This window comes from Azolla caroliniana, unplaced genomic scaffold (assembly GCF_043228905.1).
Source record: "Azolla caroliniana isolate FFs.n. ecotype wild unplaced genomic scaffold, voAzoCaro1.0.p SCAF_21, whole genome shotgun sequence".
Classification (NCBI taxonomy): Eukaryota; Viridiplantae; Streptophyta; class Polypodiopsida; order Salviniales; family Salviniaceae; genus Azolla; species Azolla caroliniana.
The window spans coordinates 6,720,586-6,741,431 of NW_028230456.1; the positions used below are offsets into that span (position 1 = coordinate 6,720,586).

Genomic DNA, 20,846 nt, shown 5'->3' on the forward strand with positions numbered 1-20,846 from the left:
CGGAGGATGGAGCAGTGAGGTGTCGGGATCAACGGATGGACGGCGTGAGCGCAAGGATGTGTCTTGGAAACCGAAGGAGGTGCACGGAGAACAAAGGGCTACGTGCCAGGAAGAGGAAGCGCGGCTTTCCGGATGGCATGAAAAGCCAAGCGGGCCAAGAGGGCACGAGTCGAGACGAAACAGTAACGAGATCCGCAAACGACGCCGAAGTGGGGTACACCAACGAGCAAGGGAGAGAGAGCACGACGAGCAAGGGAGAAGCAAGGAGCGTGTAATGGGGTCACATAAGGACCAAAGAACGAGCACGTATTCGGAGGACAACATCGACGCACGGGAAGAGCCTACGGAAGGCAAGCGCGGTGCAGAGAGAGTCAGAACGCTGAGGTGTTTGGGACGCGGAGACGATCGAACTGAAGGAGGGACATACACGGCATGCCACGGGTGGAATTTGGCGTGCGATCGGAGAGATTAAGAGCGCATTCGGAGGACATATGCGGCGGACAAAGGAAGAGTGACCGGATCGGCAATGTTGTTCGGGAGGACCGATCGGGGAAGAAGGTGCGAACATTGGATATGGCGGATCGGATGGAGCCGACGGTTCGAGGACATGCAGCAAACTTGGCGGCTTGAAAGGCTATGGTGGGCCATGTGGAAGGGAAAAGCGTGCTCGAAATGGAGGATAAAGTCGAGCAAGGTCAACGAGGATAGCCGCGGAGGCGAGCTCCCGGAAGGAGGACGGATCGGTTCGGAAGTCGACAGATTGGGGTCAGTAGGAGCCGATAAGGTGGTTGGGTGCCGAGACAGCGGAGGACCTGGTTGATCATTGTCGCTGAAATCTCTCACCTTTTCCCTCTTGGCACATACCGGTGGATGTGCGGTTTGGTGGGGGTAGATGTCGTGAAGATTTCCGGCTACGGTGAGAAACTCAGATAGGAAAAATAAAATGGGGATATGCAATATTGCACATGCACTTGTAAATTTGTATAATGAGAAAAAGATAACAAAATGTAAGGGGAAGGGTAATAATCTAAGGTGTTAAAGGTGCAGCATGAGGTTCGTAGAGGCATAAAGGTGATGTACACTTTGTAGACTAGAGGAAAGTACATGAAGCCACCGACCTCACAAAACAAAGGGCAACGAGCCCTTGCTCGAGAAAGGTTCGTAGAGAGGATTCGTAGAGTGGGTTCGTAGAGTGGGTTCGTAGAGAGGATTCGTAGAGAGGGTTCGTAGAGTGGGTTCGTAGAGTGGGTTCGTAGAGAGGATTCGTACAAAGGGTTCGTAAAGAGGATTCGTAAAGAGAATTCGTAGAGTGGGTTCGAAGAGTGCTTTATATTTATAAGATTTAAAATATTTATTTATTTATTTATCCCTTTAGTACTCCCTAGTCTAAGACCCCCGTGGTCCCTCCCAAGTAACACGCACGCGCGAAACTTCGCGACACCGCTCTGTTTCCTGCTTCTCCTTTTATGTTTTTCTCCTTGTTGTCCAACGTCTATGTACCTATGTTCACACACACACACAAAAGACACACACCAAAAACATACAAAAGAAAAAGGGTATACACATACATATATATATATGTATATATAAATAAAATCATAAATAATTATAACTTTTCTCCTTTTTGGCCCTAAGCTAATTCGGCGATCAACCGATTCCCAATCGGCTGAGCAATGCTCAACCGACTCTCGATCGGCCCTTCAGCTCTCATCCGGCTTCATGTTGTGGGCTCCACTTGAGTGGATTGGCCCAACATTTAGTTGGATCCATTCCATTCCAATCGTGTGTAGTGGTGTATGCAAAACAAGATGGACACGGGTTCCAATAGTCAACACAGACGACGGACGATTGGTAAAAGTTGTAGTCATCTAAAGTACTACTACCGGCATACATACATACAAATGTATGTATATATATATACATATATGTATGGATGGATGGATGGATGGATGTACATGTATATATATTCAGTTGGATCCATTCCATTCCAGTCGTGTACGCAAAACAAGATGGACACCTGTTCCAATAGTCAACACGGATTATTGGTAAAAGTTGTAGTCATCTAAAGTACTACTACCGGCATACATACATACATACATACATACATATATGTATATACATATATGTATGTATGGATGGATGGATGGATGTACATGTATATATATTTAGTTGGATCCATTCCATTCCGGTCGTGTATGCAAAACAAGATGGACACGGGTTCCACTGGGGGGGCTGGGCTTGCGTTTATGGGCATTGTAGCCTCAATTTTCATCCTCACATTTGTTCTTGCCATGTGTGCCCATGGTAATACTAAGAGGCGTGACCGTGGCCGTGGTCGTGGCGATGGCGGTGGTGATGGCGGTGGCGATGGCGGTGGCGGTGGTGATGGTGGTGGTTATGATGGTGGTGGGGGCGGTTATGATGGTGGTGGTGGTGGTGGTGGTGGTGGGGGCGGTTATGATGGTGGTGGTGGTGGTGGTGGTGGCGGGTGCGGTGGCGGTGGCGGTGGTGGTGGCGGTGGCGGGTGCGGTGGCGGTGGTGGTGGCGGTGGCGGTTAAAATTTACACTATATTTATGATATGTGCTTCTAATAATGAATGGACTTTGTATATTCAGTTACCTCCAAAACCATATGCACAAACACATTGGGTTTTTTTTTTTATCCTTGTACTTTAATTCCCATCCACTCACTAAATTATGTGTCGGGCCCTCATTAATTCCAATCCACTCACTAAATTTACGGAATGGAGAACTAATCTCAATGTCCGTCTCATTAATCAGGTGTTTTAAACCTTTGAAATAAGCATCGGGTTTCTATGGCCGCGTAAGATGTCCGTGATTTGTATGGAGTTGACCACCAACAAGGTATTTCATCTTAAGCCACTGATTTGTATGGAGCTGACCACCAACAAGTTATTTCATCTTAAGCCACCACGTCAATGCAAAAACAATGAGCATGGCCAACAATGAATTTGATACTTCATGTATATGTGTATGCTTACATAGATGTGTGTGCATATGTCTATATGTGTGTGTTTGAGTAGAGACTCTTGATGCAATTTCAACGCACACATGTTTATGCATTACCAAATTGGTTATTGGTACCAAGTAAGAGATCATGTCTCTCATGGTCAAGATGTATATAATTCCAAACCTTAGAAAATGCAATTTAAATATGAAATGAAGGTGCAATTATAAGGGGAGGGGAGGCGGATACCAAAATATTGATAGTTTCAGATTGGATCATTTTGCTTTCATGAGGCATCTTGCAACTAAATCTGTGACACAAGAAGTATCACAAGAGAAGTGATACGAAATTCCGGCGACGCACTTTTCAATACTATATTATGCAACATACAGATCTTACGAGCAACCAAACAACATTGGTGTTAGAGTGATGGTTTTACCCTTTCTTTTTTCCTAGAAGATTGTACTTCTTTATATTCTCGATAAACCTTTACATTTTAATCATGTTTATAACGAATACTGCTCTTTAATATTGCAAAGGCGATAGAAAATCATTGCTGTAAATGAAATTCATGACTTTGATAGAGAAGCTTCCTCATTGATGAATTTTAAAATATCATTATATGATTTATTATTCTCACCTTCCTCTAGAGAGTGAAGGAAAATTATTTATGCCTTCTATACATTATTTATTCCCATTGACTATTATAAGGTGCATTCATGCAAGCATTTAAAGAAAGGATACATACCATCAATACATGCTAGTTAAAATATTAAGATTGAACACAGTCACAGTCTGGAAGTTACAATTATCTATTTGATGTCTAATGTTTTAAATAAAGCTGTACACAACAATTTTAAAAGAAATGAGGGCTAACTGTATGGTTATTAGTGCAGAAAAGGATTTGAATGCTTGTGGAAAAAAGCCTATCTTGATGGATAAGTATAGATAATTACTGAAGCCTAGCATTTTATAAATAATGTTGTTCCATCCATTATAATTTATAACACAGCTAAAGGCATGAAAAAATATCAGAACCATATTCCCTAGTGAAGAAAAAACTCCATGAAAATGATTTACAAACATAAACACAACGCCTACGAGCAAAAATATTTTAGTTCATTTTGTTTTCATCAATACAATATGTCATACCTAAACATGAAAATATGCATGTTGGGCATTATATACTTCCCTACAAATAATCCAAAAGAAGCACTCTTGTAAGATCATGCATTATACATTATACAAATTATGCAAGATTAGGGTATACAAAAATATTGCAAAAACAGAAGACTAAAATAAGCATCCACTCACATAAAGATTTCATATTTTAAAGCATTCTTTCAAAATGCATATAACACAAGCTTAAGATTCAATTGCCCAAAACTGCACGAACAATCAACTTTCAAGTCATGTCCTTGCAATTTGAATTTTGCCGATTGGTAGGCAAAAACAAAAATCTAAGTACAACGAGTTAAGATCTACCGTAAATGTTCCCATCTCGTGAGTCATAATATTGTTTTACTTTACTAAAACATTTCCATCTTCAGTTACTTTTAGAGCTTTTAATCCCATCTCTAGTGCCCCATCAAAACTGCGGCTACCGCCAATAAATCCGCTGCTATGAACGAAAATACAATCTTTCACACCAACTACCTCAGATAATGCACTATTCATTAGACCTCTCCATGCTTCTGGAAGAGGTTTTCTACTCTCAAATCTTCCAAACGCAACTGCAACTGCTTGTATTCGCCAGTTCAAGCTTGCATCATCCTAAGAAAACATTATAAATCTTATTACTCAAACAGAAGGCCAGTTCCAGAAAGGATCTTTCATAACAAGACTCTTCCAGTCATACCTGGTATATCACATATTTTATGCTCTGTTCCACTTTAAGCTCCTCTTCGAGCTCATGTATGTGATCTTTCCACTGCCAAATTTATTAAATATATGAATGTTTAAACCATAACTCAACAATATACCATATATGTGTATGTTTGAGTTATGGTATGTTGTATTTCTCATAAGTATGTGATATATATGGTATATGTGTATGGTATAACCCATAAACTATACCTATACAAAAATGCAGCCATATAGTTATATCTTATATGTTATATATGTATTATAGCACAGTTGACATGCCACTTACTGGGCAGTATCTATCTAGCTTTATGATTTGTCCACTAAGGTCAAGCTCTTTTCTCTTGCTGATGCAATTAGAAACAATTGTTCTGGCTGGTAACCATGACTTTGAATAGTACTTCAAGGCCTACACACGTAAGGCCACAGTCAATTTAATTCAAACAAAAATACAATCTAGAGTGTCAACATACATTGAAGTTGAGAAAGTTGTTTAAAAAACTTGGGTTGATTATTTTTCTTACATCTAGGAACTCTCGACCTGCAAGCTCCATAGCACGTAAGAATGCCTTGTTCTCAATTTCGGGTGTATTTGGCTCCAACCAGTCTGGGTTTAGTCTCCCAACTCTTGCAGATAGACGTGTATTACTTATGTACCTAGGCAATTTGTCGGTATCATATTGATTTACTCCATTATCTACAGCATCAAGGGCCTTCAGAATATCAACAAGTTCTGGTTATACGGACTCATCACTAGAGCTTACCATTAACAATTTCCAAAACTTTATAAAGGTCTACTTTGTTTCTTTCTCGTTGATCATACATATTTAATCTATGATAAGGAACCTTTAGCAATCTGTTAATCATACTTTAGAACAACACAGTTTTCCATAAGGATCTCCTTACAAAGTTCCAGTGCACAATGATCATCCCAATCCAGAGAATTTATAGTCCGCAAGAGATCTCGATCATCAGCAAGCTCAGCGTCCTTCTCAAGTTCTTTCTCGCATTAATTTCGTGATCAAGTGTAGTCCCAGATCCCTTTACGGGAAACTGGATGCTTTGCACTATTGCGCACACCTTGAGCTTGTGCTACATGATCCAGCTAACACAAATGGTTATAGGCTTTGATCAGTTTGAACTCATAGATGCTAACCCAATTGAGGCACCTCATGATGCTTCTATGTTGGGAGTATACTGCCCTCCATACACTGGGTCCCACCTCATCGATCACAATCAGTCTCCCATGGACCTTAAAAACATGTCTTTCCATCTGTTATAACATGTCTTTTTCACATATTGGTTCAGGTTAATCTTCTCGATACATATGATCAACTCTGGCTGTTTCTATCAAAATAATGTTTACAGTGACTAGCACCAAACATATCCTTCACCCATAATGTAGCATTACCTCAACAATCCAAAAACTGTTCATCTTGACTTCACTTAAACCCTTTTAACAAGATATGTATATCGATTATTATACATTCATGAATCTCAATCATGTGTGTAGTACCAAACATCACCAGTGGCCCTCTACCAATTGCATTTCTATCCTCAATCTTCTTCTAAACAGGGGTTTAGGGTTTAGGGTTTAAGTATCAATCTTGCTATCAAATTTAAATTGAAATTGAAAATTTTGATCATATGCATACCTCCACAAAATATTTGTATACAGCTTTATACACTCGTTCAACATCTGGATGCGATGCATCTAAACCCAGTTCTTTGGCAACAATTTCAAGCCCAAAATGCTGGAGTAAAATTCCAACAATCACAAACAATACTCCACACAATCGCATCAGAGAGATCTAAAATCTACTCAACAAAAAGGCAAAGCCATAAGCCAAATACCTTATAGACAAGCCCAGCACTGCTCAACTTGGTGACAAATCCGTGACCAAATTTAATATCAAACCCCCTCTGATGGTGATCAAACCGGAACTTCTCAGCATCATAAACACCACCAACATCCAAGACAGCATCTAATGACTCCAATATCTACAGATCAGGTAAGACAAGTAGTCAATGAATAAGGCAGGCTAGAAACAGTCATGGAAGCCGACATACACTGAGAGCAAACAGTCAGAGAGATGGAGAGGGATTACCATTTACTAATAGAATTGCGTGTTTTCAACAAAGAGAGAGAGAGGGGGAGGAACACATGGATATATGTATATGTATGCATAGACGAATGTATGTGTGTATGTATGCATGCATGTATAGACGTATGTATGTATGCATAGACGAATGTATGTGTGTTTGTATGCATGCATGCATAGACGTATGTATGTATGCATGCATGTATAGACGTATGTATGTATGCAAGCATGTATAGACGTATGTATGTGTGTATGCATAGACGTACATATGTTAGACCGTGCGTACGTATGTATGTACGTATATCCATGGATGCATATACGTACGTACTTAATATGTATGGACGTTTGTATACAAGTCGTACGTGCATCGTATGCATAGACTACGTATATATATGAATAGATGCACGTATGTATTAGGTGCGTACGTACAACGTATGAATGCATGCATCGAAGCATGTAAGTATGTATGTATGTATTTATGTATGTATGTACGCATCGACGTACGTACGTACGTACGCATGTATGTATGCATAAACGCGTACGTACATACGTATGTATGTATCTGTCTAGACGTACTGCATACCTAGGATGCATGCATGATGCATCGATCTATGCGTAGACGTACATGTCTATGTATGACTACGCATAATAATATACGTAATGCACTGCGTATACATATGGTATGCGTAGACGTACGTATGTACGTATAGACGTACGTATGTTATGTCTTATTGTACGAACCTGGTTGTCTCGAGTTCTGACGATTTGTGCACCATGGAAGCCAGAGGTGAGCCTGAGGAGGAAGCAACCCAGAGCTTCATCACAGTGGAAGGTCCCATTGTGAGTTCCGATACGCAGTGGCAGCTCTACTTCGGAAGTAAGGTCTCCCATTGCAGCAGGAAGGTAATGATGAGGAAGGAGGTTCCGATACGCAGGGCCTGAGGTAGCAGCAGGGGAAGAGGTTCGAAATCGAGAGATCAGAAGAAGATCATCAGAAGAAGGAGGAGGAGGAGGAGGAGGTGCAGGAACAGAGCAAGTTTATGAGTCTCATCATCAGTGGAGAAGGTAATTAAGCCTTCCTTAAGTGCTAATTAATTAATCAGTAATTAATCAAATTTATTCTCAGCAGATATGGGTGAATGAATCATTTATTTGCTCTAACGTTAATGCTATACATATATCAAGTTAATGCTATATATAATGATTCTTGATCAAGGTCCAAAGACCAATCCATTATCGACAATATCGTGAACACTTTTAGTTGGCACCATCGGCTTAGTCTTTTGAACTAACTCTTCGTTGCATTTCTCGTGTGAGATATTATCGACTTCGAGTGTTGTGTAATACTATTACCATGGCACACCAACAGCTACACACTTGGACCTTCACGATACTTTGAAACATGTTTCTATTAACCTCGGCCTCATAATTTTGTCGGGAACTATATTCGGCACAATTGTGATATACGTAGTTGACATTGAGCATATGGATTGCTACAAACATTGTTGATTCCAAAGAGTTCAATGTTAAGTATCTCTTGTACGTAGCATGACCATGAAGACATTAGCATTGGGAGCTTTAGGCCTAATGCACACCCCAAGTTGGAAGTAGACAATCTTGTTGTTAAAGAACCAAAAAAGTCGTGTTTGTGCCTTAAATTTAGTTCTTCTTCATGGATCTTGAGTTTGTTTCCACTTGTAACTTAAGCTAGAGCTCTCTCTCTCTCTCTCTTAGAAGGGTTTAGGGTTTAGAAGACGTTAATATATCTTTCTGTTGTTATGCAACGTGTTCCAGCGTGGAAATATCACATTTTTATTCAAGCATCGATACGCAAAGCAATTAGTGATGCACACATTTCGAAAAGAAAGGGGGGGACAATAACCCCCTTGTTTGTAGTATGAGACCTCATTCCCATACATATGCTACGAAGTAAACACTTGAACGTGAGGAAAGGGCAACAAGGCTTGCCACAACTTCCCAAGATCAAGTGCTACAATTGACATTACTGTCTCCCCTTTTCAGCAACCTTGTAAGCAAATGTGTGCACCCAATGTATGGAAAACAGTATCTACGATTACATTATAGATATTATGGAAGTATTGTTGTAAAAGACGATATGAGTCCATAATTCCTATTCTCTCAAATATATTGTTGGAATTATGGGGGAGCTTATTGGCAGTTGTGTGGGGGCAATATGACAATATGCCATGCTCTTCGGAGGTTGTTCTGAAGAAAAGGAAAAAATTATTGCAATTATGGAGGAAGTTGCCTCTGTTCAAAGTCTCTTCTAAAGGACCGTTATGGAGATATCAACACCCCTGGTCCTTGCCATGACCATTTCTTTTGTATATATTACTCTCTGATTTTACATTTTTGTAGCCCTCTGGCACTTTTCTTAATATTAATGAAGGAAATCTTTTTGAAAAAATACAAAAATACAAAAAATGCTATAATTGACATGGTCCACACAGATGGTAAGTAAATGCCCTACAAAACATGAATTTTATAATTGTGCTACCAAAGGCCACTATATAACTAGTGAGGAGTTTCCTTATTCTCTAGGCCAACCACACCCACTAACCAACAAGCTCAAGATCTAATCACATTGTTTCAAAGAGAATCCACATGCCCTAGATGTGCCTGGGACCAACCTATCCTTGATTACACTCAAAAGAAAAACAAAGTCAATACCAACTTCTTGTTGGTTGTAAACTTGTAACATTAAAAGTTGGGCCAAATGCAATAAGATGTGCTCAACAAATAGCTAAAATCTAGGCAAACATGGGCAAGGCACTCAACCAACATCTAAGTGGAAGGAAGCCATGAAAATCTAAATCCAACAAAGCATCTAATCGATGCACCACCTCAATATCCACTCATATTTCTGAGAGTGATGAATCTAAGGTGAGATCTTATGATAAACAAGTAGAACATTTGCTTGCTCATATCCGAACTTGATCGAGGAGATGCGATGTGTACCAAAGTACATAAACTTGCTTTGCAAAGAAGAGCAACAACATTACAAAGCCAACAAGCACGACCTAGGTTTTACAAAAACAAAAACGACCTAGGTTTGTCCAACTTTAGGAGTAGGCTTCCCCTAAAGTCAAGGCTAGAGAATTCAATGCCGACAATGAACAACTATCATCCAACATGACACCACAAACGTCATAATATAAGGATGGTGAGGTTAATGTTGTGTTGTTGCAAGACTTCTTTAGGGAAGTCTATCAAGCCGTGGGGAACCTAGGCTTAGAGATTACAAACATTAGCAATATTATAGCTAAAAGTTGAGCTTGCCATTAAAGAGTTGCTAAGATCAAACCTAAGGTGGTCGGGTGCCGAGACGGCGGAGGACCCGGTTGATCATTGTCGCCGAAATCTCTCACCTTTTCCCTCTTGGCACATACCGGTGGATGTGCGGTTTGGTGGGGGTAGATGTCGTGAAGATTTCCGGCTACCGTGAGAAACTCGGATAGGACAAATAAAATGGGGATGTGCAATATTGCACATGCACTTGTAAATTTGTATAATGAGAAAAAGATAACAAAATGTAAGGGGAAGGGTAATAATCTAAGGTGTTAAAGGTGCACCATGAGGTTCGTAGAGGCATAAAGGTGATGTGCACTTTGTAGACTAGAGGAAAGTACATGAAGCCACCGACCTCACAAAACAAAGGGCAACGAGCCCTTGCTCGAGAAAGGTTCGTAGAGAGGATTCGTAGAGTGGGTTCGTAGACAGGGTTCGTAGACAGGGTTCGTAGAGAGGGTTCGTAGAGTGGGTTCGTAGAGAGGATTCGTACAAAGGGTTCGTAAAGAGGATTCGTAAAGAGAATTCGTAGAGTGGGTTCGTAGAGTGGGTTCGTAGAGTGGGTTCGTAGAGAGAATTCGTAGAGTGGGTTCGGAGAGTGCTTTATATTTATAAGATTTAAAATATTTATTTATTTATTTATTTATTTATCCCTTGAGTACTCCCTAGTCTAAGACCCCCGTGGTCCCTCCCAAGTAACACGCGCGCGCGAAACTTCGCGACACCGCTCTATTTCCTGCTTCTCCTTTTATGTTTTTCTCCTTGTTGTCCAACGTCTATGTACCTATGTTCACACACACACACAAAAAACACACACCAAAACATACAAAAGAAAAAGGGTATACACACACACATATATGTATATATATAAATAAAATCATAAATAATTATAACTTTTCTCCTTTTCTGGCCCTAAGCCAATTCGGCAATCAGCCGACTCCCAATCGACTGAGCAATGCTCAACCAACTCTCGATCGGCCCTTCGGCTCTCATCCGGCTTCATGTTGTGGGCTCCACTTGAGTGGATTGGCCCAACATTTAGTTGGATCCATTCCATTCCAATCGTGTGTAGTGGTGGATGGATAGATGGATGTACATGTATATATATTTAGTTGGATCCATTCCATTCCAGTCGTGTATGCAAAACAAGATGGACACGGGTTCCAATAGTCAACACGGAGTATTGGTAAAAGTTGTAGTCATCTAAAGTACTACTACCGGCATACATACATACATACATACATACATATATGTATATGTATATGTATATGTATGTATGGATGGATGGATGTATGTACATGTATATATATTTAGTTGGATCCATTCCATTCCGATCGTGTATGCAAAACAAGATGGACACTGGTTCCACTGGGGGGGCTGGGCTTGCGTTTATGGGCATTGTAGCTTCAATTTTCATCCTCACATTCGTTCTTGCCATGTGTGCCCATGGTAAGCGTAGCAGAAGCCGCGGTGGCGGCGGTGGTGGTGGCGGTGGCGGGTGTGGTGGCGGTGGCGGGGGTTGTTAAAATTTACACTATATTTATGATATGTGATTCTAATAATGAATGGACTTTTTATATTCAATTACCTCCAAAACCATATGCCCATCCACTCACTAAATTATCTGTCGTGCCCTCATTAATTCCAATCCACTCACTAAATTTACGGAATGGAGAACTAATCTCAATGTCCGTCTCATTAATCAGGTGTTTTAAACCTTTGAAATAAGCATCGGGTTTCTATGGCCGCGTAAGATGTCCGTGATTTGTATGGAGTTGACCACCAACAAGGTATTTCATCTTAAGCCACTGATTTGTATGGAGCTGACCACCAACAAGTTATTTCATCTTAAGCCACCACGTCAATGCAAAAACAATGAGCATGGCCAACAATGAATTTGATACTTCATGTATATGTGTATGCTTACATAGATGTGTGTGCATATGTCTATATGTGTGTGTTTGAGTAGAGACTCTTGATCCAATTTCAACGCACACATGTTTATGCATTACCAAATTGGTTATTGGTACCAAGTAAGAGATCATGTCTCTCATGGTCAAGATGTATATAATTCCAAACCTTAGAAAATGCAATTTAAATATGAAATGAAGGTGCAATTATAAGGGGAGGGGAGGCGGATACCAAAATATTGATAGTTTCAGATTGGATCATTTTGCTTTCATGAGGCATCTTGCAACTAAATCTGTGACACGAGAAGTGTCACAAGAGAAGTGATACGAAATTCCGGCGACGCACTTTTCAATACTATATTATGCAACATACAGATCTTACGAGCAACCAAACAACATTGGTGTCAGAGTGATGGTTTTACCCTTTCTTTTTTCCTAGAAGATTGTACTTCTTTGGATCTATGTTGCAATAAAGGTAGCTAGCTCGTCACGAGGTCGATTATTATGCATTTTGCAACAACCATTGCAGCTATTGCTCTAGAGCTGCCATTGAGCAAAATAATTGGAGACCGTGGAAGTGGATCAGCTCAACGATGTCAAATTTGTGTTTTGAGGAGGAAGAAACCACTTTCTTAACTTTCAAACGTCTCGCAAGTACATTCCTTTTAAGAGATTTATTCTAATGTAAGCATATTATAAGGAAATTGATAAGATAATAAAGAGACACAAAGAAAAAGAAGGGTGTCAATCCACTTGACCACCCTTGTGTGAAGGGATAGAAACGTAACCGAGCCTTAAACAACATCCCATACCAGTCGAGTTCGAGAGATCAGAAGAAGAAGAAGAAGATGAAGGAGACCAGTCAAGAGTTTCGTTATTGTTTAGGCCAACCATACCCACTAACCAACAAGCTCAAGATCTAATCACATGCCCTAGATGTGGCTGGGACCAACCTTTCCTTGATTACACTCAAAAGAAAAACAAAGTCAATACCAACTTCTTGTTGGTTGTAAACTTGTATCATCAAAAGTTGGGTCAAATGCAATAAGATGTGCTCCAACAAATAGCTAAAATCTAGGCAAACATGGGCAAGGCATTCAACCAACATCTAAGTGGAAGGAAGCCATGAAAATCTAAATCCAACAAAGCATCTCGTCGGTGCACCACCTCAATATCCACTCATATTTCTGAGAGTGATGAATCTAAGGTGATATCTTATGATAAACAAGTAGAATGATTGCTTACTCATATCCAAACCTGATCGAGGAGATGCGATGTGTACCAAAGTACATAAACTTGCTTTGAAAAGAAGAGCAACAACATTACAAAGCCAACAAGCACGACCTAGGTTTTACAAAAACAAAAACGACCTAGGTTTGTCCAACTTTAGGAGTAGGCTTCCCCTAAAGTCGAGGCTAGAGAATTCAATGCCGACAATGAACAACTATCATCCAACATGACACCACAAACGTCATAGTATAAGGATGGTGAGGTTAATGTTGTGTTGTTGCAAGACTTCTTTAGGGAAGTCTATTGAGCCGTGGGGAACCTAGGCTTAGAGATTACAGACATTAGCAATATTATAGCTAAAAGTTGAGCTTGCCATTAAAGAGTTGCTAAGATCAAACCTAATGTCATGGTAGGGATCGGCAACGGTTCGGTTTAGGCTTAGCCGGTTTGGCTTGATCCAAGCCAAACCGGCTAAGCCTAAACCGTTTACAGGATCTCAAACCTGAGCCGAGCCGAGCCAAGCCGGTTCACAAACCGGTTTATGTTAAACCAGTTTGTGAACCGGTTTGGTAAACGGCTTGTAAACCAGTTTCTAAACCGGCTTGGAAACCGGTTTAGAAACCTCCCTCTCTCTCCCTCTCTCCCTACCTCCCTCTCTCTCAAATGATCCACTATATACTATATACTATATACTATACATTGTACAAGCTCTCCCTCCCATTCTCTCTCACGTCTGTGGTCTCGACTCTCTCTCTCTCTCCCTCTCTCTCCCCTCTATGTAGTTCCTCTCTCTCTCTCTCATGTGTATGGTCTCGACTGTCCCTCCCTCTCTCTCTCTCTCTCCCCTCTATGTAGTTCCTCTCTCTCTCTCTCTCTCTCTGTCACGTCTATGGTCTCGACTCTCCCTCCCTCTCTCTCTCTCTCTCTCCCCTCTATGTAGTTCCTCTCTCTCTCTCTCTCTCTCTCTCTCTCCTCTCTGTGTAGTCTCTCTATCTCTCTCTCTCTCTCCCCTCTATGTAGTTCCTCTCTCTCTCTCTCTCCCCTCTATGTAGTTCCTCTCTCTCTCTCTCTCCCCTCTGTGTAGTCTCTCTCTCCTTATATGTTGTCTCCCTCCCTCTCTCTCTCTCTCTCTCCTTATATGTTGTCTCCCTCCCTCTCTCTCTCTCTCCTCATCTATGTAGTTCTCCCTCCCTCACTCTCTCTCTCTCTCTTTCCCCTTGTCTGTTGTCTCTCTCCCCCTCTCTAAAGTTTATAAACGGCTTAAATGGTTTATCCGGCTTGAGCCGGTTTGGCGAGGCTCAAGCCAAGCCGAGCCGAGCTCAAACCGTTAAGGAAAGTTCAAGCCTAAACCGAGCCGAGCCGCTAAGCCGTTTTCAAGCCGGCTAAGCCAAACGGTTTAGGCTTGAGCCGAGCCGTTGTCGATCCCTATGTCATGGCATGATGTGCTTTGGCATGTTAAGGGCATGTCATGGTACAATCAATCCATAATAATAACAACGCTGAACAACACCAATTTTTTCAATGAATGTTATGAGCATTTGATGCCATCGATTCAAATATATTCTTAGAATGAAAATTGGAGGACAAGCAAGAAGGGATCTCCTTTGCTATTATTGCTTTGAAACCTTCATTTCATATTCATCTCCTTTTTCCCCCCTTACCTATTTGCTTGAACATTCATGCCTCCATCTTTTCCTTTCTCACTAATAGTTATTTGAATCACACCATGTGCGGATGGTCTTTCCTAGAATTTTCCAAAGTAATCCTATATCTATCTTTGCCTTTGTCCATTCCCGTCTCTACAATTTCTCATGTCGAAATGTTCACATCCATGTCCAAATGTTCCTATCCGTCTATATCCATCCTAATGTTCATGTCCACATCAACAACTATGTCCATATGTATGTGTCTATATATATCTTTGCACATTTTTAGTTGGATGTGTCTATTTTAGGCATTTCATCACTTGATTGGATATTCCATTACCTAAACCTGTAAAGGGTCATGGAGGTGGCTTCCTGAAGGACTACAATATACTACCTCATGGAAACCTTCACTAGTCAAAGTGGATGAAGGAAAGCAAAGAAGAATGAAAACACTTGCTTCTTTGTTGCTCTTCAAGGGAGCTGGAGGAGTTCTGACTTTGCTCCTAACCAACACAAATATAACAACACTTATATTACAATCACTTGCACAAGTATTCAAGTAAATGACAAAAGCTTATACCTATTTTTTAGATATACTCATATTATTAGACTAGAGTCACTTAATTTACAATTAGGCCCATACATACAAATATACATGTTATACTTCACAATCACTTGCACAAGCATAGTATGAACCACATGTACCATACGTGCATTCGCATTCGTGAATGTTTCAATCATCCGCGTAAGAAAAACACCCTCAAAGAATGATAAATACCATACTTTTGGATTAACTATTTATTATGAGATAAATCAGCCTTAAAAATGAAAAAAAAAAACAAAAAAAACAAAAAAAACATTAAAAAAATAGGAAAAAAAAACATAAGAATGTTTTAATAACATTCGCATTTGTTTTCCAACGTAGGAAAACGAATGTTAAGCTACACGAACACGAATTTTACGTACTATGTGCACAAGTATTCAAGTAAATGACAAAAGTTTATACCTATTTTTTAGACATACTTATATTAACAATCACATAACTTACAATGTGCAAACACACATTAGCTCACACACATTACTTTTATATATGGGTACACATACATGAGAAGGTGACAAGCTAGTGCCAATTGAGGTTAACATTCCCAAAAAGGGTTGTCACTCACATAAACCCAACCTTCTCAAAAAGGGAAATCCCAACTACTCCCACAAAATTCAAGCAGAATATCACTCATCCATTACCTTACATTAGGAAAGCCATCTTCTTTGGTTCAGGTCTCTAGTGGTTCCACACTCAGCTTTCGCATACATGTGCATTAATTTCGCAACAAATGAGCCATTTAACTAATGTGTGACCAGCCAAAGATTTACCTATTTCAATGAAACCCCTTTAGAATCTGGTTTAAGTGAACATTAGATATGTTTTGAACCCCCAACACAGTATTTCCAACTTATATCCTCTTTTCACTTTCCTCAACTATGTCTTTAGACCCCCATGCCTACCAATAAACATGAAGGTAAAGATAAATGGAAAATCAATGGGTTACATATTCATTTACTTTCAGGACAGAACCCATCCAAAAGGATAAGTTAATGTCATAAGAACATTTTTTAGGTGAGATGGGTGCTCTATCAACTAGCCTATGTGTTCTTAGCTTCCTTTATAGCTTCTTGCACATGAGTTTGCAATGTTGAACCATATTTTTCCATCAACATTAAGTAGCAGCACTAAACAAATTATCCATGAGACTTACAATTAGGATATATGGTAATATTGCAAGAAGTGAAACCTAAAGGGATGCATCACATAAAGATTTCATCTTCTAAAACATTCTTTCGAGAAATATATATCCTTTCGTTGATTGCAAGGACATGACTCAAAAGTTGATGATTCAATCATTCTTTAAAGATTTCACAGCCCAAAAAATAAGTCTAACTACAACTAGTTAAGGTCTGCTGTAAATGCTCCCATTTCATGAATCATAATATTATTTACTTTCCTAAAACATTTCCATCTTCAACTACTTTTAGAGCTTTTAATCCCATCTCTAGTGCCCCATCAAAACTGCGGTTACCGCCAATAAATCCGCTGCTATGAACGAAAATACAATCTTTCACACCAAGTACCTCAGATAATGCACTATCCCTTAGACCTCTCCATGGCTCTGGAAGAGGTTTTCTACTCTCAAATCTTCCAAAAGCAACAGCAACTGCTTGTATTCGCCAGTTCAAGCTTGCATCATCCTAAGAAAACATTATAAATCTTATTACTCAAACAAAAGGCCAGTTCCAGCAAGGATCTTTGATAACAAGACTCTTCCAGTCATACCTGGTATATCACATATTTTATGCTCTGTTCCACTTTAAGCTCCTCTTCGAGCTCATGTATGTGATCTTTCCACTGCCAAATTTATTTGTTAGATGAACGTTTAGAATAACTATGGTATGTGGTATATGTATATGTATAACATTATATGTATATGTATATGTATATGTATATGTATATGTATAACATTATATGTATATGTATATGTATATGTATAACATTATATGTATATGTATATGTATATGTATAACATTATATGTATATGTATATGTATATGTATATGTATATGTATTATGGCAAGCTTGATGAACTTGAAATGTTACTTACTGGACAGTATCTATCTAGCTTTATGATTTGTCCACTGGGGTCGAGCTCCTTTCTCTTGCTGATGCAATTAGAAACAATTGTTCTGGCTGGTAACCATGACTTTGAATAGTACTTCAAGGACTACATACGTAAAGCCATCAACACTTTAATTCGAATAAGCATATATTCGCCATCATTTGGATTTCCGATCTAGAAAGTAAACATATATTGAAGTAAAGAAGGATGTTTGAAAAAACAATCAAAAGATTGAATATTTTTCTTACGTCTAGGAACTCTAGACCTGCAAGCTCCATAGCATGTGAGAATGCCTTGTTCTCAATTTCAGGTGTATTTGGTTCCATCCAATCTGGGTTTAATTTTCCAACTCTCGCAGATAAATGTGTATTATTTATATATCTTGGCAGTTTGTCAGTATCATACTGATTTACTCCATTGTCTACAGCATCAATTGCCTTCAAAATATCAACAAATTCAAGTTGTAAGAACTCATCACTAGACTTTAACAATTTCACGAACTTTATCAAGGTCTACTTTGTTTCTTTCAAGTTGATGATACATATTAAATTTATAATAAGGAACCTTTAGCCATCGTTGATCATATTTTAGGGTGGTGATGTTTTCTGCATGGATCTCCTAACAAAGGCCCACTGCACACTGACCATTGCAATCTGGAGAATTTTTCATCTGTTTGAGTTCTCAATCATCAGCAAGTTCAGTGGCCTACTCAACTGCTTTCTCGCATTGATTTCATGACCACGTATTGTGCCAGATCCCTCCAAGGAAAATCAGATGCTTTGCCCCATTGCTCATACCTTGAGCTTGCGTCAGATGATCCAGCTGGCACAAGTGGTTCTAAGCTTTGATCAGATTCAGTTTATGGATGCTACCTACCCTGTTTGAGGTACTTCATGATACTTCTATGTTGGAGTGTATTTCAGTATCTCCTGTCAGATCTTAGCACAAGATGTCTTTTCACATAATCGGACACTACCACCAACAGTCCAAACCTTCTCATCTCGATTTTACTTAAACATTTTTAACATGATGATGTTTGGAACTATATTCATGAATCACGATGATGTGTCTAGTACCAAACGTCACCAGTGGCCTCTTATCAATTGCATCTCTATCCTCATTCTTCCTTTGAACAAGTATCAATCTTGCTATGAAATTTAAATTGAAAATTTGATCAACTACATACCTCCACAAAATATATGTATACAGCTTTATACACACGTTCAACATCTGGATGCGATGAATCTAAACCCAGCTCTTTGGCGACAATTTCAACCCCAAAATGCTGGAGTAAAAATCCAAGAATCACAACAATATTTCACAGATTTTCGTGGAGAGATCTTAAATCTAATAAAAAAACACAAGGTAAAGGTAAAGTCATTAGCAAAAAACCTTGTAGACAAGTCCAGCACTGCTTAACTTGGTGACAAATCCATGACCAAATTTAATATCAAACCCTCTCTGATGGTGATCAAACCGGAACTTCTCAGCATCATAAACACCACCAACATCCAAGACAGCATCTAATGGCTCCAATATCTACAGATTGGGAAAACAATGATGAATAGTCAATCAAAAAGGTACACTACAAAGAGTCCTGGAAGCCAACATTCATTGAGAACGCATAGCAATTTATATTGCATATAAGAGACCCAATAAACTGTACTCTTAAGTTCACCTTAATCACATCTACTATCTAGATTACATAAATATGTCACACGCAATTGTCATAGCCTTGAATGGTCAACTCAGTAAAGCAACATTTGGACCGCCATAGCATTGAATAACGTCAATCTCACTTCTCATCCTCAAGGATCACTTTGGTTGCATTGATTCTCAAACACATAATAGCTATTCCAACCCACTAGAAGTTTAGACTCTTAGCTTACATTCCACCTATTTGTCAATGGGACGGTAATACCAAGATAGTTGAAACTTTACACAATTTGTGTTGGTTCTCCCTTGTATGTAAAAGTGGGGTAATGTCTTGGTTGCATTGCCTTTATTGCCGCCATTTCTGTTTTGTTTGCATTAACAATTACCCCAGTGATTTGACAGAATGTGTCCAATACAGCAAGTGAGTGAGTGAGTGAGAGAGAGACAGAGAGATCGATGCCTATTGGAGACCGAAATCATGATTACAAATATGGGTGAGTTTAAGATAGCTTCGCTAAACCAAAATTAAAGACCATAGTAGGTTTATTCAAGTTATCTATACTGAAACAAAAAAAAAGCAACAGTGGGTCAGTTCAAGCAATCCATCCTAAAACAAAATATGAAAGAACTTATGATGCCTTCGTAACAACCTTAAATGAAAGGTCTCTCTTTAAGTTAAAGATGGTTAATCAAACCTATGGCATTAGTGTAATAAACACACACATACTCTTCCACTAACACAAACATCATCATAGACATTGTAGGTATGTATGTAAGCGTGAACCTGGTCGTCTCGAGTTCTGACGATTTCTGCACCATGGAAGCGAGATGTAAGTCTGAGGAGGAAGCAACCCAGAGCTTCATCACAGTGGAAGGTCCCATTGTGAGTTCCGATACGCGGTGGCAGCTCTACCTTGGGGCGCTTGGAAGAAAGGTCTGCCATAGAAGAAGAATAGGATGATGATGAAGATGATGATGATGCGCGAGGTAACAGTGGCAGAAAAGGCCTTCGAAATCGAGAGAGAAGCGAAGAAGAAGAAGCAGAAGAGCAGAAGGAGGAGGAGGAAGAACAGAGCAGTACAAGTGAAGAACGTGTGAGCGCCATCATCATCAGAGAAGAAGGTAATTAAGCATTAATCATCTATTAATTGCACTTACCATCATACTAATTACCAATTATTACACTTACTGATTAAGCATTAAGCATTAATCTCTTTTTATATGGGCATCGAGAACATCTTGGGAACATTTTAAAACCCTACGAATACCCCTCTCTATATAATTTGCGTGTACATATGTACATAGACATACATTCTGAAAATCTCCAAAATACAACATTTTCTCCTACCCGCATTTTTTACTTGTATCATCTTGTGAAATGCACATAAGTGAAATCCAAACCAACTTGCTTACCTTCTTACTTATTGTTCAATTTATAGAAGATACAAAGGTACCCATTTTGGGTTGGCCTAGCTACATGAGTGCCCAAAAGGG

General features: G+C 39.5%; 2 protein-coding genes across 2 annotated transcripts; both read right to left on the bottom strand.

Moving 5' to 3' along the window:
* Window positions 1–4,278: 4,278 nt before the first annotated feature.
* LOC147850533 (uncharacterized) lies at window positions 4,279–7,839 on the bottom strand. The gene is made up of 7 exons (XM_087336652.1): window positions 7,675–7,839; window positions 6,686–6,832; window positions 6,487–6,585; window positions 5,356–5,544; window positions 5,121–5,240; window positions 4,827–4,898; window positions 4,279–4,741 (listed from the first exon to the last, which is right to left on the bottom strand). Exons 1-7 carry the CDS (start codon window positions 7,822–7,824, stop codon window positions 4,490–4,492), a joined length of 1,029 nt encoding a protein of 342 aa, XP_087192778.1. The 5' UTR covers window positions 7,825–7,839; the 3' UTR covers window positions 4,279–4,489.
* A 9,062-nt stretch (window positions 7,840–16,901) lies between these two features.
* On the bottom strand, window positions 16,902–20,477 carry LOC147850534 (uncharacterized). The gene is made up of 7 exons (XM_087336651.1): window positions 20,137–20,477; window positions 19,089–19,235; window positions 18,883–18,981; window positions 17,945–18,133; window positions 17,682–17,801; window positions 17,358–17,429; window positions 16,902–17,272 (listed from the first exon to the last, which is right to left on the bottom strand). Exons 1-7 carry the CDS (start codon window positions 20,461–20,463, stop codon window positions 17,021–17,023), a joined length of 1,206 nt encoding a protein of 401 aa, XP_087192777.1. The 5' UTR covers window positions 20,464–20,477; the 3' UTR covers window positions 16,902–17,020.
* Window positions 20,478–20,846: the final 369 nt, after the last annotated feature.

Excerpts from the sequence above, each read along its gene's own strand:
- LOC147850533 (XM_087336652.1), bottom strand. The coding sequence starts at position 7,824 with ATGGGAGACCTTACTTCCGAAGTAGAGCTGCCACTGCGTATCGGAACT. Across the intron at positions 6,586-6,685 it reads GTGCTGGGCTTGTCTATAAG|CATTTTGGGCTTGAAATTGT; the intron begins GTATTTGGCTTA and ends ATTTTACTCCAG. Across the intron at positions 5,545-6,486 it reads TATACAAATATTTTGTGGAG|GCCCTTGATGCTGTAGATAA; the intron begins GTATGCATATGA and ends GATATTCTGAAG.
- LOC147850534 (XM_087336651.1), bottom strand. The coding sequence starts at position 20,463 with ATGATGATGGCGCTCACACGTTCTTCACTTGTACTGCTCTGTTCTTCC. Across the intron at positions 19,236-20,136 it reads TCAGAACTCGAGACGACCAG|ATATTGGAGCCATTAGATGC; the intron begins GTTCACGCTTAC and ends CCCAATCTGTAG. Across the intron at positions 18,982-19,088 it reads GTGCTGGACTTGTCTACAAG|CATTTTGGGGTTGAAATTGT; the intron begins GTTTTTTGCTAA and ends TTTTTACTCCAG.